A 25539-nucleotide genomic window follows, 5' to 3' on the forward strand; every position below is an offset into this window, starting at 1 on the left:
ATGTCATTTACAATTTTGTAGATAACTACATCTAGAATGTCTGAAAGTGAAGAAAACATTTAAGAATAATAATGTATAATAAACAAATAAGATAAATATTTTCAGCCATAATTCAACTGATAAAGCAAACACCCAATAACATAAACCAACATTTTACAACATACTCTAACTGCAGAATGTCTGACATGCATAAGTTCCAGTTGTTATCCTAGTTCCCATTGAAACAATTTGCAATTTGCCATGTTAAACAAGACTTTGCAGGTGGGGCAGATGTGAAATGCGCAGAGAGATTTTGAATTTGGAGCATCTGTGGGCTACATGCAAAAGCAGCCAGTATTAACCCCACATGCAAAAATAATAAATGTAGAGTATATGCACCCCTTGCATTGCAACAAGGTGTTCCAGGCACAAAGTTACTTGCTTTTATTGCTTTGCTCCCACCTCAGAATCCAGTCTCTTGTGTCTATTTTTAAGCACTTTCTATACTTATGATGTGAATAAATTATTCTCACTTGGTTTCCATGCTAGGTGAATATTGTACATCCGTTAAAGTTAGCCAGTGAGTTCCAGTCTATCCTAGAGGAAGAAATTAATGCTACTGATGTGAAATTGAAGGTTTTTCTTCCTCACTCCATGTAAGTAACAAATCTTTACATACGTGCATAAAAAAAATGGGCCAGCTGTCATCCCCATGGTGGTACCTAATTTTTGTAAAATGTTTTAAGTTGTAAAATTACTGTGCAATCATGGGACAAACATGTTTTGTGATATGAGGTTATAGTCTGGTTTGTATGCTAGTTAATATTTGTAGAAATGGTACTTCCCTCAATATCCCTCGAGTGAGGAATATTGGTGTATCAAAGGCATATTAACAAGGAGTCTAGTGAGCAAGTTTTTCCGACCGTAACATCCCCACGCCCCGTACAAAAAAAAAAAGCCAGCCAGGGACAGATCTGGGAGGAGGGGCAATCAGTGTGATCACTTCCCTCGCACATCATGCAGACAGGGAGAGACTGCAAAGTGTTATGGGGAGGGAGGGGGTTGGGGTGCATCCGGACCTCTGCAGTGCCACTTTAACAAGCCCAGGTAATTAGTACCCATCTCTTCCCCCCATAATTCTGATATCTTCTCCAAAATGGTACATGTGCAAAATATCGCAAAACTCTGGCACAGTATTAGAATATTTGCTATATTGTGTGATGGCTCCATATTTCCAAAGACATTGCCAGAAATATTGTTCTGCCGGCAGATAGGCAACCTGATAAGAGTCTATTCTGGATTAAGCTTGTGCAGCGAGTGGCCTCCCTTGACTCAAGTGGCCAGGTGGACAGCACACCCTGCACCAATTATATAGATATGCCACTTTTGGTACATAGCTGTGACATCACTAGCCAGAGCCAGCCTTCCATGGCAATTTTTACAATATTTGCAGAATTTCTATGTATGATGAAAGGGAGCTAGGGCCCAGATGGTGCATTGAGAAGATAGCTATGTATACTACAGATGTGTCCTCATACACTTAGTGTCCCTACGCCATATGGCACAAGATGTCCGATACAACTGAGCCTTTCCGATCTTATTCGCATCGCAGAGAAACTCTATTCCCAGTGTACTACAGATGCTGGGCTTTGACTTCAACTGCACAGGAATTAGTTTTAAACACGTACAAATGTCGCAGATGAAGCACAACAAAACTTGGTTTGAAGAAAAGCCGCGACCGTTGCCTCATAGCGGCACCACTGCCTCACAGATTCAGACTCAGTCGCACACAAATGTACAAATGTCGCACATCAAATCGATCAGTGCAAGCCAGCAATGTAGTTTTGTCGCTCCCAGTTATTATATTTATGAGAATAAGATGCACATTTTGAGCGACAAAAGGCGCTCGGCCGTGGCCGAGTCGTCTGGCAGCTGGCGCACAGAAAGGGGTTATATGCCGTGATTTGAGCCACAGTGTCAGGGGACACATCTGTAAGACTAACTTTAGTAATAATGTTACAATTTTTTTTAAATCTAAATAAGAACATTTCAATGCACATTACAGTCTCCCACAGGCATCTCCAATCTATATATTGTGATGTCACTCTGGAATATCTTAAGCAATTGGCTTCATGTACATGTGGATATTCCTTCATTTTCATTGCTCGTTTTCTCTTGTCTTACATCAGGCACTTCCTGTACGAGGGGCACGCTGAGCCGGTCTTGGAAAGGACATTTGGGAGCACAACTCTGGACACTGTTCTATCCACAGAATTTGATATCCATTCAGACAAGATTAAAGGTTTGTTAAACCAATGACTCCTGGCTGTGTGACATTTGGGGAAATAAGAACCAAGTTAAAAACAACCTAATTTCATGAAGCTTCATCCAGTGTGACTGAGGATCCCAAACTCCACTATTACAGTCTGAGGTACTAATTATGTCACCTGTGCTCAAGCATGGATATCCCTAAAACGTGGCCTGTAATGGCGAAGTTTGTGAACATCTGCCCTATGGCACTCAGTGTGTGGCTCCCTAATTCCCTTCCTCCATTCTGGACCAGGGGTTTATCTATAATGGGTGCAGGGTCTGCGGTGCATGCGGTCCCCTCGGTCAGGTGACCCCAGACAGCATACCCTGCACCCATTTATTCAGTACTTACCGCTCCAGAGTCCTGTGTCGGTGGTAGCAACGCTGTACAAATCACCAGCAAAATGGCTCAGTGCCCATTTTCCTGGTGTTGTGCGCATGGACAGTAGGGAAATCGCTGGAAAATGGCTGCCGCGCCATTTCCCTGATGACCTGCACATTCGCAGTAGACTCTGGCACAGCGCTAGAGTCTACTAGTGCCCAGAGTCTAATGCCCGGCTCAGTGCGCTGCCAGGAGAGAGAAGGGGGTCCCGGACGGAGATAGCACACGGGCTCCCTCCTCTCTTAATAAGCCCCTGTTCAGGACAGTGACCCTGTTGCCTAACCTACCTCTCACCACTGCGAACATTCCAATGACCTGATTGGCTCCAGCACTATCCTCACCCGTTACAAAATTAAGGCATCCCCCAGAGGTTCAAGAGTAGAAGATTTATCAATATAAGGTGCTATGGGGAAAATGTATTAAACCTTCTACAGAGTGAAGAAATTGCCTATAGCAACCAACCAGCTTTGAGGTACAGTAGCATTTATCAAGTACATTCTATAAAATGATAGGAAGAAGCTGATTGGTTGTTATGGACAACGTCTCCATTTGCCCACTTCTCCACCTCGGTCAGTGTCAGCGGTGTCAGACACCTCCTGCTGCATTTGCGTTTTAGCAAGGACAGAATGACAGAGCTGCTTGTGTGCGGTTTTGCAATTTCCGTCCTCTGCTGAATCAGGCCTCAGGGTCTCATTCAGACCCGCTCGCGAGCGCAGGATGCTCGCAAGTGGGTCGATGGTGCCCTAGTGCGCATGCGCACGACGGAGGGAGCTCCGTCATGTGCATGCGCGAGACCCGGTGAGCGACGGGGAATCCGTCGCTCAGGGTCTCGCACCAAGGGGGGCGTGCTGTCGATGGTGAGTGACAGCACGCCCCCTTTGGTGGGCGTGCCGGGGGCATGGCTGCCAGAAGGAGGCGTTCCCATGGGAACACCTACCGTCTGGGTCCGGCCCCACTGACATCACTAGTGATGTCAGTGGGAGTGATTTTGGCTCTGATAGAGCCAAAATCACTCCAGGGTTTGCGGCAGCGAAACCCTACCGCAGTGTCTCATTGCAAGCCCGATGGTCGCGATGGTCTTGACCATCACGACCATCATCATGGACGATCGCATAAGCTGTGGGTGGTAACCCACAGCTATGCGAGCGTCCAAGAGGCCGCTCCAATAAGAGGTAGGAGGGCCCTGATTCAGAGCGAGCGCTCTGGTCAGAACGTCCGGCTCTGAATCAGGCCCTCAGGCCCATGTACCTGTGTTTTGTCTTCTTGTACCTCAGGATTACAGGATCATTCTCTATTTTGGACCACAGGGTCCTTAAAAGCTTACCATTTAGAAAAGTATCACATTCATATTACTGGAGTATATAAGCACTAATGGCCTGATTCAGTGTGAACGCAACTCTAACGCAGTGCCGATGTAGTTGAGCGATTATTTGCAACTGCGCATGTGCGGAAAGTACAGGAAACCCCATACAGCGTACATGTTACACTGAGTGTATGCTCAGCGATTCTATTGCGGTCGGGAGAGACGGTATCAGAAATGGGGGCGGCAAAGTGACGGGCGTTCGCGGGCGGTGACTGGGTGGTGGTCTGAAGTTAACGCGAACAAAATACGTCTCATGGACGCGTTATGGGAGTGTCGCAGGCATGTCAGTAAAAGCAGCTGCGTCTTAGACGCACGGCCACAGTCACAGAGGCCGTAGTCAGACAGAAAAACTGCCGTAGCGCTAGTGCAAGTGTGGATGGTGCAACAGTGGTGGCGTGTCCCTGATCACTGGCGCTGATAGTGGATGTCTCAGTGTTTGCACAATCAGACACTGGCTGCTACACCAGGGGAGGACTGATACTGGCATTTGCATATTATCGCAGAACCAACTCCAGCAACAAATGCAGGAGCAGCAGCGTCCTCCTCTCAAACACGCCCTACGTGTGCTTTCTCTTCTCTTATACTGGATCACCCAGATCATTCTATATTTACATTTAAAAATTCCCTTATTGTTTTAATTGCAACAGAAGTCCTCCGGTTCTCCCAGCTCCCGATACAAGTGCATTTATCTTTCACACTTCCGGACGGAAGAGGACGATGCCGGATAATCAGCCAGAAGAGACCAGTGACTAATGATGGGTAAGTGAAATCATCAGAGGCTTCAAGGGGGTTTCTGCTTTAAATGTACATTTTAATACACCCCTCCCCAATGACACTTCCACTGAGGCCAGCAGCGTAGCAGGATGGCAGGATAGCTGGTGGGCAGTGGAGATGATGAAACCACCGCACACTTGAGCGGAGAAACGCGTAAGGACATATTACCTATCAGACTGAACCCCTGTTTGGTTACCTGGAGGTCTTTTTAAAGAATGTTTCCACTGCCCAGCTATCCTGCCGCCTTGGCCGGGGCCACCGGCCACTACGGGTCACTCAGTGCTAAGCTGCTCCGCTTGTATCCAGTACTTCCCTTCAGACCAGCCGAGTGAATAAGAATAGCTGCAGCTGTTAACACCACACTGGCAGTGTCAGGGAGCATCGGCTCTGGAGGGTAATATCTGTACGCACCCTGGGAGCAGATCTACCCCCATTTGCGGTAATTACACTGTCTCTTTATAAGAACAGGAGATTGAAGCTGTTTATAACGATATCTGCATAAATTACTGGGCAGCAATGTGCCGTATGTAGTGCTTCCATATGCCTACGGCACATTATTTGAACATATTATCGGCCACCTGAGCATGGGCTATTTTATTGTCGATATATATAAAGTTACTACTGACCTAACAAGAGATAATTTAATTACTATTCCCTCCGGGGAATTGGATTCATCACTTACTGTTTTTTCATGTTTTTATTTACAAATTCTGGTTAGAGTTATAAATACCTAATAATCCTTATACCTAAATGTCGCTATTTAGCGTTGCAAGTCGCACAAGAAATAATCGCTTTCCAGACTTTGTGTGGTTCCAAAGCACAAAAAGTTATTATTCACATAAAATAATTCAGTTACACGCCTTGATCTAAATACAATTAGCACAAAAGATTATACATTCACAAGGTACAGTCGATACATACGCAAGCGCTCTGGATCCAGATTTCCCGGCATCAAAGGTGAAGCCTCCGTCAAAAGAAAGAATATGATGACTTACCCCTGGAGCGCTTGAATATATACCGTAGAGAGAGTGGGCAATACAATTGAAACGAGTTGGCATAGTCCCATTGGTTCTTCCTCTTGGTTCTTCTGTTACGATACAGTTCATAGGTCAATTTGTATAGTAGTGGTTCAGCCCGCCAACGGCTCTTTGTGTGTGTTTTCCCGCTGAATAACTAATCAATAGACACTACATACAAAGTACATTCTATCACCTAATTCTCTATAATTCATGACTTGCAGACGCATGTTGCGATCTCCTTGCCGATGGAACCGGAGATCTTCAAATAAACAGTGGTTTAGAATGGCACCAAACATGGTCTGCTTATCATGTACTAAACCTTAGATATCAAATACATTCATTTCACAACATAATTGATAACGAATAAAACCTCTAATATTAACTTTAATGCTAGGGAACCTTTCAGTGTAAGTGTGTAAGTGTGGGGATATTAAGTAAAGACGCTAGTATGTGTTGTGCGTCTACGTGTTTGTGGAGTACACCATGGTACGTGCTTTGCGGGGTTGTTCATATATGTGTATTAATAAATGTACGTATTGTATTGTGAGGACTTTTAATGTAGGGAAGTGGCAGACGCACGACGCTAATAATCATAATATAGCACCGTACACGGAGGTATCGTGTAGGCGCCGCAAGATGGCGTCGTGCAGATATTATTTTTACAATTTAGGACTCAGCCAACCATCCGGCTTCGACAGAGTCCAGTAGTATGTATCATTTATCATATAGACTGATTACTGAATGGTAAATGACTCTATAGAGGTATACCTATGGCAGAGGTACCCCTGAAAATTTTAGTCATCACTATAATAGATGTTAAAACCAGATGCACAAAAATCACCATCAAAATGGGAAATGTTAAATTTCATAGTTCTAGATAGAGCTGTATTTTCCATACAGACCTAGACAGACACCTGCCTGGGGTAGCAATGTGTAGTACAATAATGTCTTTGAGTTTATTTTATTTAGTTTTATGTATTTATTTGTTGCTGGCTGGTCGGGTTATAAGGTTTTGCATCAATGATTGAACATTAAAAATTCTAAATTATTTACAGTTTATGGGGTTTGTTTCCTGGCAATAACTTCTCTAACCCCCTTTTTAAATGTTTTCACTGTAGAAGAGACTGAAACTTGCAAGGGAACCTAGCGTGGATGAATGCGCCTAGTTTTTAGCCTTGTAGGGCAGAGTTTCCCAAGCTCCACCAGTGCAGTCCAGGTTTTAAGGCTTGAGTCCAGATTAGTTAAATCAAATTGACTGAGTTATTAATTAAGTCACCTGTGCTCAAGCATGGCTACCCTTAAAACCTGGACTCCGATGGCGGAGTTTGAGAACCTCTGGTATATGGTAAAAACAGTTTTGTTCTGGATACTTACCAGACTTTGCCAGCACTTTTTGCATGTTATTCATTTTTGCTTTTTCATTGCTCCGATTTCATATCCTCCTCCTGCACTAGAACTGCTGCTCTCGAGTCCATTAACCTGATTGTCCTGCAGAACCACAGTGTTCAGTTCAGCGCCCGCCTCGCTATGGAAGGACATGTGAATGAAGCCAGGAAAGTGGCTCTAGAGCTGAAAGAACTGGTAGACCAAGTGATGTAAGTATGAGAACCTGCCGGGTTCATTTCATCGCTGATGCTGTGCGGCCACTGTGCTGTTCTGTTTGGCAGCCTTATGCTAATACAAGTATCCACCTGTCTATGCCGATTATCCGCCCGTCTTCATTCGGATGGCTGGGCCACTGTTTTCCCGTCTGCAGCCGTATTGACGTGCACCACCCCAAGCTAGGTACAAAGGATCTGTCTGACACAGGAGCCCCTCCTCTGTCTGTTCCCTGCAAACATGGAAGCTGGTATAAACGCCCATGACACCCCAACAAGACAGATGTTTTCTATGCGTCCGCGCGGTAATGGGACATTTCAGGCAAGGAGAGATCCCTCAACAGATGGGTCAAGCACTTTTATTCTGCCTCCATGTGCATATATATGGCGCAGGGGATGCAAATTTCTTTGTACTGCGCATGTGCAGAATGCAGGTATCGGCGAGATTTGTCCGCGTTTGCAGTTGCCTCCGAATCAGAATCAGGCCCATCATTTACCACTCACATGTCATCAAAATAAGATTCACTATTAAAAGCAAATGAGCATTTGGGGATTGATGGTAAGGTGCTTACAAGCCTGGTGCCTCTGCAGGATGCGGGTCCCCCCAACAGGCGGGAAGAGGGGGGGAGCAGCAGGATTCGGGTCCTTCCAACAGGCGGCGGGCGGGAAGCTGCTGGACGTGAATTGTTTACTGATGGATTACAATATGGCATTTAGGGGAGTAACCTAGGGTCCATGATGACTGTAAGGGGCTACGTCCCTTATACATTTAAACCCCATGCGGAATTTGCCACCCAAAATTTTGCTGCTTATTGTAAAACAATTTAGGCCTTGGGTTCTCTCAATATATAAAACCAGTTTTTTATGCTGTTATGGAATTGAATATTAAATTGACAGTTTTTCAGGGGGTGATCTGTCAGACACATTCGGTGCCTACAGAAATGTTATTTTACAACTGCATCCAATTATAAACCATACAAACCATACAAACCATACAAACCATATAAACTATACAAAACTAACATTGTCCAACACGACTGCGGAAATTTCTCAAGAATTTGGTTAGCAATGTGATAACGTTTCCAATCATTTAAAACGTGAAACAAATTTAAGAAAACCAAATATTCAGAAAGAAACAATTCTATGAGATGACCAAATCAATATATATGTCCAGCGTTACACATCCGGTACAGAGTCCCCTTCCCTGCCAATGTGTTCTATTGTTGGGGACAGAGAGTTGCGGCGAGGTTAGTATTGACCAGGAAATGTAGCGGCCGGGGTAATGCTGGGAGGGGGAGTGGAGAGACCCCTCCCCAGGACCAGTATGCTAACGACTAGATGCAGCTAATGAATAGACCAGGTCACCAGTAGGCACAGTGGAACTCGTGTAGGTTTGGAGGCAATTTACGCCAAAAACATAGGTGGAAATTGCGTCCATTAAAAATACGAAACTTGTGCAATTTGCAGAACCGCCGGTATATTAAGACGCTGTACATATTCCGTTTAATGACAGTTTTCCGTAAGTTACGCTAATATAGTTTGATCTACTCGTAGTGCAGGTTACGTTAATGGTTAGATATGCATATGAAACGCTAGCATCGTATGACTTGTGTGACCACAGACCTTGGGAAATCCCTACTGCATTAATAGAGGTGACACCCCCCCAGAGAAGGGATAGGGGGGACATGATAGAAATGTTCAAATATATAAAGGGTTTTAACAAGGAAGGAGACATTCTTCAAAGAAAGAGAAGTATTAGAACAAGAGGACATGTTCTAAAACTGGAGGGTGGTAGGTTCAGGGGAAATCTGAGGAAAAATGACATCACAGAAAGGGTAGTGGACAAGTGGAATAGCCTCCCATCAGAGGTGGTAGAGGCTAAGACAGTAGAGCAATTTAAACATGCATGGGATAGACATAAGGATATCCTTCAGAAGAAGTAAGGATCAATAAGGGTTGAGGTAATAATATGTTTAAAAATGGGCAAACTAGATGGGCCAAGCGGTTCTTATCTGCCGTCAAATTCTATGTTTCTATGTTTCTAGCTCATTCACATCACAAATCCTTAAGGAGCAAATCATGCGTTATTTGTCAAGGGGCTTTTATTTTAACCCATAAACGTCTAGTGAAGCGGAGAAGCCCCCGGACCCAAGAAATTGGGTGACCAATAAATGGGTGAATGGGGATTGTCTGTCGGAGATGGATTTCACATAAAATGCATTGTAACTCGATGTGGGGTTTTGGTTTTATGAATTTTTGCAAGTTGCACTATAGGGCCCCCATACGGCCCTGGATATCAGGGCATGCTGGCACTTGTGGTTGTACATCTGCCTGCATGCTTTGGCAATAATGGGTATGCTGGCACTTGCCTTAGTAGTGCGACATATAAAAAGGTTACCGTCACTGACATTTTTGTTATTAATCCACCCTCCACTACTCCAGTCCCTGGGGAGTTGCCCTATTGCAGGGGCTGCTTTATCTCGAGTGGTCTACACTTTTTTTTTTTTTTGCCGGTCCGATTCCTACAAGCAGGAATACAGACCTGGGCTGTCTGGCACTGTGCCAATAAGCCCCCCTTGTTGTGGGTGTCTTTGTTATAGACCCGCTAGCCCTGGCTGGCATTGCCTAGTCCTGGCAATGGTATTTTTGGTGTGCCCCATGCTTTATGGCCCCTGATTTTGCCATTACCAGCCTTTTCTCAGGGTGTGACACTTATACTGTATGTGCTTCTTATTTATTTGTCACCATCATTACCCTCCACTAGGGGGATGCAGCCACTACAGGTACGTCTCCTAAGAGACCTAAATGCGGCTGCTTCTACCCCTACATGGTACGTACATTTCCTAAACACACCCTTACTATACTGGAGCTATACAAACCCGCCACTCCCTCTCCCGTTACACCTCCCATAGCATAGAGAGGCACAAGAACCAGACGGGTACATCTAGGTCTGTAAGCAGACTTATACCCTCGTAATGAAAAGCGCATTTTGCACTTAAAACTTGTACTTGTGTCCAACTCTACATGATCTCCGGTGTTTTCAACAGACAGGTCACATGTGGCTTTAGTTATTCATTATAGCGACAAACCACAAGGCTCTCGCTACATCCCAGTCTCTGGCGCTGGGCCTTGTTTGGATGTGTCATTTATAAGAGCGGTCAAAGTTACCCAGAGCTTTCTGCAAAATATAATTGCAGGGTCTATGGCCCTCATTCAGAGCCGCTCGCAAAAAGCGAGCGCTCGCTCTGAATGAGGGCGGCCGCTTTTGCTTTGAAAGGCGGCCTCCTGGCCGCTCGCTAAGCTATAGTGTTACCTTACCACCCACAGCTTTAGCGAGTGACCAGATGATGGTCGTGATGGTCGAGCCCATCGCAACCATCAGGGCTTGCGACGAGACCCTTGGGGTAGGGTCTCGTCTACCGCAAGCCCCAGGTAGCTTCCTGCTCGAACAGAGCAGGAAGCTCCCTACTGACATCACTGGTGATGTCAGTAGGGCCGCCTACAAACGGCCGGCGTTCCTTCAGGAACGCCTCCGTTTGTCCGGCCACCCCCCCCACCCCGCCTACAAAACGGGGCAAGCTGTCGATCAACATTGACAGCCGCCCCATTTGTAGCGAGCCCCGGAGCGAGTGAACTTGACACTCGCTCCGGGGCTTGCGCACGCGCAATGCGAGCGCTGCGCGTGCGCAGACCCTCACCATCGACTTGTTATAGACTATATAGGAGTAATTTCTTCTGGCCTCTGACGCGTTATATTCTGACTATGCCATGACACATTATATGCCGATTATGCCATGATGCGTTATATTCTGACTATGCCATGACGCGTTATATGCCGATTATGCCATGACGCGCTATATTTTGATTATGCCATGACGCGTTATATTCTGACTATGCCATGATGCTTTATATTCTGACTCTGCCATGACGAAATATATTCTGACTCTGCCATGAAGCATTATTTCTACTTCAGGGTCCATAGGGGGTCCACAGGGTTGACCTTGGGGTTATAGCTGGAACAGGATCCATGGGCACCACACAGTTAAGCTTTTAGCTCCCAGGATGCACTTGGGTCCTCCTCTATACCCCGCCCCCGAGCCACAGGCACCTCAGTGTAAGCTGGTGCCCGGCCCGGAGTCGGTCACCGCGCAGGGGGGCTGCAGGAGCAGCCCCCAGAAGCTTTTTTATTTTAAGTTAGATTTTATTTATTTTAATCTTTTTACTACAGACGGCAGCGAAGGGCTGTCTGTACAGACGCCCACGCTGCCGCTCTGATCCCCGACTGGCGCCGCGACGCCAGTACTGATCTGGGGATCGCGGCGGGAGGGCAGAGTCCGTACTAGCCGGACTCTGTCTACCTCCCAGGACTGCTGCCGGAGTCGCCGGGGATTCAGGTAAGCCGCGCGTCGCTGGCTAGCGGCGGCGCGCGGAATGCCTTAAATGCAGTCCTTTAGCCTCCGGTCCTGGGGACAGACCGGAGGCTGCTGGCAGTGGCGGCGGGCCCCCCCCATAACCCGTGGGACCACTAGACCACCAGGGATAAAGGGGCAAGCGGGAAGCCAGCATCCCTGGGGTTATGGCCAGCCAGGGGAGGAAGCCTTCCCTGTCAGCGGCTCCTCCCCTCAGCTCAGCGCGCCTTTCAGCACGCAGTCTGGCGTCGCTGAGCTGCAGTTACACGGCCACTCCTCCTCTGAGGTCTCCAGCGGCCATTTTCCCAGTGGCAGCGCAGATCTCAGGGAGCACGCGGACCGGTCCCCCTGTGTACCTCTCCCCTGGTTAAGGACAGCGTACACAGCACTATAGCCCTCCCAGACACTGAATCTGGGCAGGTTGATTGTAGTGTAAAGGTGCAGTGAGTATACTTCCTGCATGGTATGTGACTTTTGCTAGTGCTGCCGTCTGTGCTTATTTTCTACTCACTGTCAGCTTATACCTATCCCTTTACTTCTCCTACAAGCCCTACAGGTGTGTGGGGGAGGGGCGTTTCTACTGACCTCACTTATATAGATCACGTATTTGTGAGGTCCGTCACATACAGTTGTGTGCTACTCAGTGCCATATTGTGGGCTGTTGTTCAGCACACCGGTGAGTGCGTTTTACTTCTACCCTGGTGCCAGATATATAATATATTCTGTCATGTCAGACGAGGAGGTTGAGCGCTCAGTGGCTCCGGTGTTGGCCTCCTGCGGACGCTGTTCTGCAGGAGTAGATAGGGAGGATTTGTCACAGGATGGCCTGTGTAGTCGATGCCAGGTGGCTCCTGGCCCATCCAGACCTTCTCTGGCGCAGGAACCACCGTGGGCGATGTTTTCTCAAGTGCTGGTGTCTATTGCGGACCGTCTGTCGGTCCCGACTGCTCTCCCTACTAGGGCGGTGCCCCAGCCGACCATCCCCCATTCCCCGGGTGTCCCGCAGTTATTGCGGAGTCCTCCTGGGTCTCAATCAGTAGGTCCCTATGCGGGGTTGCCTATGTATATACAGGCTTCCCCTGTGCCGCAGCAGCCTGTGGTACCTTTTCAGGCCCCTATGGCGACTCCTCCACCATGGGTGGATGTGCTCTCCAACTCCGTGCAAAATTTGGCGGCCGCTTCCTCGGTTTTTCAGTCAATGTGGCAGACTGACATGCCTTCTAGGATTTCAAAACGCCCACTCATGACACGGGCTGCTCAGGTATCGGACTCAGAGGGTTCCTCAGATGATGGGGAGGTCCCTGATGACACTGACTCGCACGCCTCGGTCCAGGAAATGGATACCAAGTCGTCCATTAATGTGCGAGCACTAGTTAGGGCGGTGCGAGCTATTCTTCTTATAGAGGATGAGGTACCGGTTCCTAAGTCGAAGTTTCCTAGTTTCAAAAAAACTAAGGTGGCTTCTGCGGTGTTTCCCCTGTCGGATCAGTTGACGGATCATATGGCGGTAGCTTGGCAGGCGCCCAGTAAGAGATTCCTTCCTCAGAAGCGGTTGGCTTCTAATTACCCCTTCCCTGAGGCACATTGTAAAAAATGGGAAACTCCACCGGCGGTGGATTCCCATGTCACCCGTTTAACTCGGGGCGCCACCTTACCATTACCGTCGATATCCTCGCTGAAGGATCCCACGGACAGGAAAGTTGAGACTTGCTTAAAGTCTATTTACTCCCTCTCCGGGGCGGTGGCCCGACCGTCCATGGCCATCTCCTGGGTGGCCAAGGCCATTGAGGGGTGGGCCAATGCATTGGAAGATACCTTCCCAGACGACGCTCCGGATGTCCAGCGGGCGTTGTTGGGACAAATGAGGGACGCTGCTTCTTACATTGGTGAAGCTTCTTTAGATGCTAGTCTGCTGACCTCGCGGGTATCGGCTGCAGCGGTGTCTGGCCGCCGATCCTTGTGGTTGCGGTCCTGGAGAGCGGACTCTGATTCAAAGAAGGGTCTGGAGGCCTTACCTTTCAATGGGGAATTACTATTTGGTCCGGACTTGGACAAAATAGTGGACACCCTGGCTAAATCCAAGTCGGCCTTCCTCCCTTCGGCGGCACTGCCTGCTAAGGTTCGGAGTTCGGCTTTTCGTTCCTTTCGGGTTCAGGGTAAGGCGAAAGGTCAGTCCTTCCCGAGACAGTCTGCGAGTAAGACTGCCTCTAAACCCAAGAAGCAAGCCTGGAGTGCTCGGCGCCCTTCTTCCAAGCAGGAAGATAAACCTGCGGCCTGATGGGACGGGCCTCCCTCTGGGGGACCTCAGAGTGGGAGGCCGACTTCTTCTATTTGCCCAGTGCTGGCACAATACCACCACGGATGCCTGGGTTCGAGAAGTGGTCTCCCAGGGGTACGCCCTGTCTTTTCGGCACAGACCACCCCACCAGTTTTTCTGCACAAGTCCTTCTCAGGACAAGACCAAGGCGTTACAGGTTCAGGAGGCTATAGAGTCCTTGCTGAAAGCAGGGGTCATTGTTCCCGTTCCTCTATCACAACGAGGGACGGGGTATTATTCGTCTCTGTTTCTGGTGCAGAAACCCAATGGTTCTCATCGCCCTATCCTCAACTTGAAGTCTCTGAACAAATTCCTCAGAGTTCCCAAGTTCAGGATGGAAACGTTACGTTCCATCATTCTGGCGATGGAACCGGGGGATTACATGGTGTCCCTGGACATCCAGGACGCCTACCTCCATGTTCCGATAGCATCTTCACACCAGCGGTATCTGAGGTTCGCTATCCTTCAACACCACTATCAGTTCCGGGCGCTACCCTTTGGTCTCTCCACGGCACCGAGGGTGTTCACGAAGATTATGGCGGTCATGGCCGCACATCTTCGGAACCAGAATGTACGGCTGCTGCCGTACCTGGACGACCTCCTGTTGCTGGCGAGCTCCCCGGAGGTACTGCTTCAACATCTCCACCTGACGATCGCTTGCCTGCAAGCACACGGGTGGTTGATAAATTGGAAAAAGTCCTCCCTGATTCCATCACAGCGGATGGTTCATTTGGGAGCCCTGCTGGATTCGCGTCAGCAAAGGATCTTCCTGACTCCGGAGAATGTCGCCTCCCTACAGCTGCGGATACGCAGTTGCCTGAGCCGTTGCCGCCTGTCGGTCCATTCGGCTATGAGAGTTCTGGGGTCCATGGTGTCGACATTCGACATGGTGGAATTTGCCCAGTTCCATTCCCGGCCCCTGCAGGGGCTGATTCTATCAGAATGGAACGGGTTACCTCACCGGATCCGCTCTCAGGTGCTGGTGTTGTCTCCGGACGTTCGGCTATCTTTGGCTTGGTGGCTTCAGACAGCTCATCTGGTCGAGGGGCGCCCATTTTGGATCCCGGACTGGGTCCTGCTCACGACGGATGCCAGTCTCCGGGGTTGGGGGGCAGTGACCGGCTCTTTGTCGCTTCAGGGTCGTTGGTCAGCGGAAGAAGCACTTCTCCCCATCAACATCCTGGAACTGCGGGCAGTATACAGGGCCCTGCAGTCGTCCGGCCCCGCTCTTCACGGAAGGGCGGTACAGGTGCAGTCCGACAACGCCACCACGGTGGCGTATATCAACCACCAAGGCGGAACTCGCAGTCAGGCAGCGATGTCGGAGGTGTCTCGTATCCTGACTTGGGCGGAGGGTCACATTCCGGCGATCTCAGCGGTCTTCATCCCCGGAGTCCTCAATTGGGAGGCGGACTTCCTCAGCCGTCACGACGTGCACCCCGGGGAATGGTCGCTTCACCCAGAGGTGTTTCAGCTACTCGTGGACAGGTGGGGACTGCCGGAGCTGGACTTGATGGCCTCCCGTCACAATCACAAGTTGCCCGTTTACGGGTCAAGGACAAGAGACGCAGGCGCAAGTCTGGTGGACGCGCGGCCGGTGAAATGGACGTTTCACATGGCGTATCTGTTTCCTCCGCTATCCCTGCTTCCTCGGGTTCTGCGGAAATTCAAGCAGGACGGCGGCATGCTCATGCTGGTAGCTCCGGCGTGGCCCAGACGTCCTTGGTACTCCGATCTCAGGAGCCTCTCCATCGACGCTCCGTACCTTCTTCCTCAGCGTCGGGACCTGTTGTCTCAGGGGCCCTGCCTTTACCCGGATCTGGGTCGGCTGTCTTTGACGGCGTGGCTCTTGAGACAGCCGTCTTGAGGTCTCGGGGCTTCTCCAGTTCGGTTATTGGTACCATGCTCAGGGCACGCAAGCCTGCTTCAGCACGGATTTATCACAGAGTGTGGCACACTTACTTTCAGTGGTGTGAGTCCAGACATTATGATCCTCAGGTGTTCAGAGTTTCCAGGATCTTGGAATTTCTTCAGTCAGGATTGGATCTCGGCTTACGCCTTGCATCTCTGAAGGTTCATGTGTCCGCCTTGTCCGTGTGGTTTCAACGGCGGATTGCAATACTACCAGACGTTCACACCTTTTTCCAGGGTGTTCTCAGGATCCAGCCTCCCTTTGTGCCTCCTGTGGCTCCTTGGGACTTGGCGGTGGTGCTACGGGTCCTGCAGGGTCCTCCGTTTGAGCCTCTTGAGGCGGTGGAGCTCAAGTGGCTGACATTTAAGACGGTTTTTCTCCTGGCAATTGCTTCGGCCAGGAGGGTGTCTGAATTGGGGGCGCTTTCCTGTCGCCCTCCTTTCCTGATTTTTCACCAGGACAGAGCGGTGCTCCGCACTCGTCCTGAGTTTTTGCCCAAAGTGGTCTCGAAGTTCCACATTAATCAGGAACTTGTTGTGCCAGCTTTTCAGTCCCCTGATCTTTCAGCTGGTGAGACTTCCTTAGATGTGGTCCGGGCGCTTAGAATTTATGTAGACCGGACGGCTTCGGTTAGGAAGTCTGATTCCTTGTTTATCCTCTTTGGTTTTCACAAGAGGGGTTGGCCTGCCAACAAACAAACGTTAGCCCGTTGGCTTCGTTCCGTTATTTGTGAGGCTTATGCACAAGAGGGTTTACCTGTGCCAGCCTCTGTTACGGCTCATTCCACCCGTTCTGTGGGTCCCTCTTGGGCTGCTAGAAGTGGCGCTTCTGCTGTTCAGCTGTGTAAGGCGGCCACTTGGTCTTCTATTCAAACGTTTTTGAGGTTCTATGCGTTTGACACCTTCGCCTCTCAGGATGCTTCCTTTGGGCGCCGGGTGCTCCTTTCAGCACAGGAGCGTCCCCGCCCTTAGTTGAACTGCTTTGGGACATCCCCAAGGTCAACCCTGTGGACCCCCTATGGACCCTGAAGTAGAAAACAGGAGATATGGTAAGAACTTACCTTTGTTATCTCTGTTTCTACGAAGTCCATAGGGTCCACAGGGCGCCCGCCCTGACGCACCTGGCTTCAAATGGGCTGTGTGGCTGGTCACCGGTTTTCCGTCTCCTATTGCTGTGAGTATGGTTTCTTGTGTGTTCCAGTCTTCCTTCTCTCTGTTCCATATTCTCCTCCGGCCTAGGCTGCTTACCAACTGAGGTGCCTGTGGCTCGGGGGCGGGGTATAGAGGAGGACCCAAGTGCATCCTGGGAGCTAAAAGCTTAACTGTGTGGTGCCCATGGATCCTGTTCCAGCTATAACCCCAAGGTCAACCCTGTGGACCCTATGGACTTCGTAGAAACAGAGATAACAAAGGTAAGTTCTTACCATATCTCCTGTTATTCTGACTATGCCATGACGCATTATATTCTGACTATGCCATGATGCGTTATATGCCGATTATGCCATGATGCGTTATATTCTGACTATGCCATGACGCATTATATTCTGACTCTGCCATGATGCATTATATTCTGACTCTGCCATGATGCATTATATTCTGACTATGCCATGACGCTTTATATTCTGACTATGCCATGACGCGTTATATTCTGACTCTGTCATGGTGCGTCATATTCTGACTCTGCCATGACGCATTATATTCTGACTCTGCCATGACGCGTTATATTCTGACTCTGCCATGACGCGTTATATTCTGACTCTGCCATGACGCGTTATATTTTGATTATGTCATGATGCGTTGTATTCCCACTATATCATGACGCTTTATATTCTGATTATGCCATGACGCGTTATATTCTGCCTCTGCCATGACGCATTATATTCTGACTCTGCCATGACGCTTTATATTCTGACTCTGCCATGACGCTTTATATTCTGACTCTGCCATGACGCGTTATATTCTGACTCTGCCATGACGCTTTATATTTTGATTATGCCATGATACGTTGTATTCCCACTATGCCATGACGCTTTATATTCTGAGACTGCCATGACGCTTTATATTCAGATTATGCCATGACTCTTTATATTCTGACTCTGCCATGACGCGTTATATTCTGACTCTGCCATGATGCGTTATATTTTGATTATGTCATGATGCGTTGTATTCCCACTATGCCATGACGCGTTATATTCTGAGACTGCCATGACGCTTTATATTCTGACTCTGCCATGACGCTTTATATTCTGACTCTGCCATGACGCTTTATATTCTGACTCTGCCATGACGCGTTATATTCTGACTCTGCCATGACGCTTTATATTTTGATTATGCCATGATACGTTGTATTCCCACTATGCCATGACGCTTTATATTCTGAGACTGCCATGACGCTTTATATTCAGATTATGCCATGACGCTTTATATTCTGACTCTGCCATGACGCGTTATATTCTGACTCTGCCATGATGCGTTATATTTTGATTATGTCATGATGCGTTGTATTCCCACTATGCCATGACGCGTTATATTCTGACTCTGCCATGACGCGTTATATTCTGACTCTGCCATGATGCATTATATTCTGACTATGCCATGACGCGTTATATTTTGATTATGTCATGATGCGTTGTATTCCCACTATGCCATGATGCATTATATTCTGACTATGCCATGACGCTTTATATTCTGATTATGCCATGACGCGTTATATTCTGACTCTGTCATGGTGCGTCATATTCTGACTCTGCCATGACGCTTTATATTCTGACTCTGCCATGAAGCTTTATATTCTGACTCTGCCATGACGCTTTATATTCTGACTCTGCCATGACGCGTTATATTCTGACTCTGCCATGACGCTTTATATTTTGATTATGTCATGATACGTTGTATTCCCACTATGCCATGACGCTTTATATTCTGAGTCTGCCATGACGCTTTATATTCAGATTATGCCATGACGCTTTAAATTGTGACTCTGCCATGACGCGTTATATTCTGACTCTGCCATGACGCGTTATATTTTGATTATGTCATGATGCGTTGTATTCCCACTATGCCATGACGCGTTATATTGTGACTCTGCCATGACGCGTTATATTCTGACTCTGCCATGACGCGTTATATTTTGATTATGTCATGATGCGTTGTATTCCCACTATGCCATGATGCATTATATTCTGACTATGCGATGACGCTTTATATTCTGATTATGCCATGACGCGTCATATTCTGACTCTGCCATGACGCGTCATATTCTGACTCTGCCATGACGTGTTATATTCTGACTCTGCCATGACGCGTTATATTCTGACTCTGCCATGATGCGTTATATTTTGATTATGTCATGATGCGTTGTATTCCCACTATACCATGACTCTTTATACTCTGACTCTGCCATGACGCTTTATATTCTGATTATGCCATGACGCGTTATATTCTGACTCTGCCATGACGCATTATATTCTGACTCTGCCATGACGCTTTATATTCTGACTCTGCCATGACGCGTTATATTCTGACACTGCCATGACGCGTTATATTTTGATTATGTCATGATACGTTGTATTCCCACTATGCCATGACGCTTTATATTCTGACTCTGACATGACGCTTTATATTCAGTTTATGCCATGACGCTTTATATTCTGACTCTGCCATGACGCGTTATATTCTGACTCTGCCATGACGCGTTATATTTTGATTATGTCATGATGCGTTGTATTCCCACTATGCCATGACGCGTTATATTCTGACTCTGCCATGACGCGTTATATTCTGACTCTGCCATGATGCGTTATATTTTGATTATGTCATGATGCGTTGTATTCCCACTATGCCATGACGCGTTATATTCTGACTCTGCCATGACGCGTTATATTCTGACTCTGCCATGACGCGTTATATTCTGACTCTGCCATGACGCGTTATATTCTGACTATGCCATGACGCATTATATTCTGACTCTGCCATGATGCGTTATATTCTGACTATGCCATGACGCGTTATATTTTGATTATGTCATGATGCGTTGTATTCCCACTATGCCATGATGCGTAATATTCTGACTATGCCATGACACATTATATTCTGACTCTGCCATGACGCGTTATATTCTGACTATGCCATGACACATTATATTCTGACTCTGCCATGATGCATTATATTCTGACTATGCCATGACGCGTTATATTCTGACTCTGTCATGGTGCGTCATATTCTGACTCTGCCATGACGCTTTATATTCTGACTCTGCCATGACGCTTTATATTCTGACTCTGCCATGACGCGTTATATTCTGACTCTGCCATGACGCGTTATATTCTGACTCTGCCATGACGCTTTATATTTTGATTATGTCATGATACGTTGTATTCCCACTATGCCATGACGCTTTATATTCTGACTCTGCCATGACGCTTTATATTCAGATTATGCCATGACGCTTTATATTGTGACTCTGCCATGACGCGTTATATTCTGACTGCCATGACGCGTTATATTTTGATTATGTCATGATGCGTTGTATTCCCACTATGCCATGACGCGTTATATTCTGACTCTGCCATGACGCGTTATATTCTGACTCTGCCATGACGCGTTATATTCTGACTCTGCCATGACGCGTTATATTCTGATTATGCCATGTTGCGTTATATTCTGACTATGCCATGACGCGTTATATTCTGACTATGCCATGACGCCTTATATTCTGATTATGCCATGACGCGTTATATTGTGACTCTGCCATGACGCGTTATATTGTGACTCTGCCATGATGCTTTATATTCTTATTATGTCATGACACGTTATATTCTGACTCTGCCATGACGCGTTATATTCTGACTATGCCATGACGCGTTATATTCTGACTCTGCCATGATGCTTTATATTCTGACTCTGCCATGATGCATTATATTCTGACTATGCCATGACGCATTATATTTTGATTATGTCATGATGCGTTATATTTTGATTATGTCATGATGTGTTGTATTCCCACTATACCATGACGCTTTATACTCTGACTCTGCCATGACGCTTTATATTCTGATTATGCCATAACGCGTTATATTCTGACTCTGCCATGACGCATTATATTCTGACTCTGCCATGACGCTTTATATTCTGACTCTGCCATGACGCGTTATATTCTGACACTGCCATGACGCGTTATTTTTTGATTATGTCATGACACGTTGTATTCCCACTATGCCATGACGCTTTATATTCTGACTCTGACATGACGCTTTATATTCAGATTATGCCATGACGCTTTATATTCTGACTCTGCCATGACGCTTTATATTCTGACTCTGCCATGACGCGTTATATTCTGACTCTGCCATGACGCGTTATATTTTGATTATGTCATGATGCGTTGTATTCCCACTATGCCATGACGCGTTATATTCTGACTCTGCCATGACGCGTTATATTCTGACTCTGCCATGATGCGTTATATTTTGATTATGTCATGATGCGTTGTATTCCCACTATGCCATGACGCGTTATATTCTGACTCTGCCATGACGCGTTATATTCTGACTCTGCCATGACGCGTTATATTCTGACTCTGCCATGACGCGTTATATTCTGACTATGCCATGACGCATTATATTCTGACTCTGCCATGATGCATTATATTCTGACTATGCCATGACGCGTTATATTTTGATTATGTCATGATGCGTTGTATTCCCACTATGCCATGATGCGTAATATTCTGACTATGCCTTGACGCATTATATTCTGACTCTGCCATGACGCGTTATATTCTGACTATGCCATGACGCATTATATTCTGACTCTGCCATGATGCATTATATTCTGACTATGCCATGACACGTTATATTCTGACTCTGTCATGGTGCGTCATATTCTGACTCTGCCATGACGCTTTATATCCTGACTCTGCCATGACGCTTTATATTCTGACTCTGCCATGACGCGTTATATTCTGACTCTGCCATGACGCGTTATATTCTGACTCTGCCATGACGCTTTATATTTTGATTATGTCATGATACGTTGTATTCCCACTATGCCATGACGCTTTATATTCTGACTCTGCCATGACGCTTTATATTCAGATTATGCCATGACGCTTTATATTGTGACCCTGCCATGACGCGTTATATTCTGACTCTGCCATGACGCTTTATATTCAGATTATGCCATGACGCTTTATATTGTGACCCTGCCATGACGCGTTATATTCTGACTCTGCCATGACGCGTATATTTTGATTATGTCATGATGTGTTGTATTCCCACTATGCCATGACGCGTTATATTCTGACTCTGCCATGACGCGTTATATTCTGACTCTGCCATGACGCTTTATATTCTGACTCTGCCATGACGCGTTATATTCTGACACTGCCATGACGCGTTATATTTTGATTATGTCATGATACATTGTATTCCCACTATGCCATGACGCTTTATATTCTGACTCTGACATGACGCTTTATATTCAGATTATGCCATGACGCTTTATATTCTGACTCTGCCATGACGCGTTATATTCTGACTCTGCCATGACGCGTTATATTTTAATTATGTCATGATGCGTTGTATTCCCACTATGCCATGACGCGTTATATTCTGACTCTGCCATGACGCGTTATATTCTGACTCTGCCATGATGCGTTATATTTTGATTATGTCATGATGCGTTGTATTCCCACTATGCCATGACGCGTTATATTCTGACTCTGCCATGACGCGTTATATTCTGACTCTGCCATGACGCGTTATATTCTGACTATGCCATGACGCATTATATTCTGACTCTGCCATGATGCATTATATTCTGACTATGCCATGACGCGTTATATTTTGATTATCTCATGATGCGTTGTATTCCCACTATGCCATGATGCGTAATATTCTGACTATGCCATGACGCATTATATTCTGACTCTGCCATGACGCGTTATATTCTGACTATGCCATGACGCATTATATTCTGACTCTGCCATGATGCATTATATTCTGACTATGCCATGACGCGTTATATTCTGACTCTGTCATGGTGCGTCATATTCTGACTCTGCCATGACGATTTATATTCTGACTCTGCCATGACGCTTTATATTCTGACTCTGCCATGACGCGTTATATTCTGACTCTGCCATGACGCGTTATATTCTGACTCTGCCATGACGCTTTATATTTTGATTATGTCATGATACGTTGTATTCCCACTATGCCGTGACGCTTTATATTCTGACTCTGCCATGACGCTTTATATTCAGATTATGCCATGACGCTTTATATTGTGACTCTGCCATGACGCGTTATATTCTGACTCTGCCATGACGCGTTATATTTTGATTATGTCATGATGCGTTGTATTCCCACTATGCCATGACGCGTTATATTCTGACTCTGCCATGACGCGTTATATTCTGACTCTGCCATGACGCGTTATATTCTGACTCTGCCATGACGGGTTATATTCTGCTTATGCCATGATGCGTTATATTCTGACTCTGCCATGGCGCGTTATATTGTGACTCTGCCATGACGCTTTATATTCTTATTATGTCATGACGCGTTATATTCTGACTCTGCCATGACGCGTTATATTCTGATTATGCCATGTTTACTTATATTCTGACTATGCCATGACGCGTTATATTCTGACTATGCCATGACGCCTTATATTCTGATTATGCCATGACGCGTTATATTGTGACTCTGCCATGACGCGTTATATTGTGACTCTGCCATGACGCTTTATATTCTTATTATGTCATGACACGTTATATTCTGACTCTGCCATGACGCGTTATATTCTGACTATGCCATGACGCGTTATATTCTGACTCTGCCATGATGCTTTATATTCTGACTCTGCCATGATGCATTATATTCTGACTATGCCATGACGCGTTATATTTTGATTATGTCATGATGCGTTATATTTTGATTATGTCATGATGTGTTGTATTCCCACTATACCATGACGCTTTATACTCTGACTCTGCCATGACGCTTTATATTCTGATTATGCCATAACGCGATATATTCTGACTCTGCCATGACGCATTATATTCTGACTCTGCCATGACGCTTTATATTCTGACTCTGCCATGACGCGTTATATTCTGACACTGCCATGACGCGTTATATTTTGATTATGTCATGATACGTTGTATTCCCACTATGCCATGACGCTTTATATTCAGATTATGCCATGACGCTTTATATTCTGACTCTGCCATGACGCGTTATATTCTGACTCTGCCATGACGCGTTATATTTTGATTATGTCATGATGCGTTGTATTCCCACTATGCCATGACGCGTTATATTCTGACTCTGCCATGACGCGTTATATTCTGACTCTGCCATGATGCGTTATATTTTGATTATTTCATGATGCGTTGTATTCCCACTATGCCATGACGCGTTATATTCTGACTCTGCCATGACGCGTTATATTCTGACTCTGCCATGACGCGTTATATTCTGACTCTGCCATGACGCGTTATATTCTGACTATGCCATGACGCATTATATTCTGACTCTGCCATGATGCATTATATTCTGACTATGCCATGACGCGTTATATTTTGATTATGTCATGATGCGTTGTATTCCCACTATGCCATGATGCGTAATATTCTGACTATGCCTTGACGCATTATATTCTGACTCTGCCATGACGCGTTATATTCTGACTATGCCATGACGCATTATATTCTGACTCTGCCATGATGCATTATATTCTGACTATGCCATGACGCGTTATATTCTGACTCTGTCATGGTGCGTCATATTCTGACTCTGCCATGACGTTTTATATTCTGACTCTGCCATGACGCTTTATATTCTGACTCTGCCATGACGCGTTATATTCTGACTCTGCCATGACGCTTTATATTCAGATTATGCCATGACGCTTTATATTGTGACTCTGCCATGACGCGTTATATTCTGACTCTGCCATGACGCGTTATATTTTGATTATGTCATGATGTGTTGTATTCCCACTATGCCATGACGCGTTATATTCTGACTCTGCCATGACGCGTTATATTCTGACTCTGCCATGATGCGTTATATTCTGACTCTGCCATGACGGGTTATATTCTGCTTATGCCATGACGCGTTATATTCTGACTCTGCCATGGCGCGTTATATTGTGACTCTGCCATGACGCTTTATATTCTTATTATGTCATGACGCGTTATATTCTGACTCTGCCATGACGCGTTATATTCTGATTATGCCATGACGCGTTATATTCTGACTCTGCCATGACGCATTATATTCTGACTCTGCCATGACGCTTTATATTCTGACTCTGCCATGACGCGTTATATTCTGACACTGCCATGACGCGTTATATTTTGATTATGTCATGATACGTTGTATTCCCACTATGCCATGACGCGTTATATTCTGACTCTGCCATGACGCGTTATATTCTGACTCTGCCATGACGACTTATATTCTGACT

General features: G+C 46.5%; 1 protein-coding gene across 4 annotated transcripts in view; it reads left to right on the forward strand.

The window, feature by feature from the left end:
- The window catches only part of LOC148478169 (circularly permutated Ras protein 1-like), a 152439-nt gene that overhangs the window by 105100 nt on the left and 21800 nt on the right, over window positions 1-25539 (forward strand). For all 4 annotated transcript variants that reach the window (XM_088455841.1, XM_088455840.1, XM_088455843.1 and 1 more), the window contains 4 exons: window positions 529-635; window positions 2169-2281; window positions 4682-4793; window positions 7282-7422. In XM_088455841.1, the coding sequence (XP_088311967.1) occupies window positions 529-635; window positions 2169-2281; window positions 4682-4793; window positions 7282-7422 (473 nt within the window). The remainder of the gene's footprint in view (window positions 1-528; window positions 636-2168; window positions 2282-4681; window positions 4794-7281; window positions 7423-25539) is intronic.

Source organism: Taudactylus pleione, unplaced genomic scaffold, assembly GCF_031769625.1.
Source record: "Taudactylus pleione unplaced genomic scaffold, aTauple2 ptg000672l, whole genome shotgun sequence".
Taxonomy (NCBI): domain Eukaryota; kingdom Metazoa; phylum Chordata; class Amphibia; order Anura; family Myobatrachidae; genus Taudactylus; species Taudactylus pleione.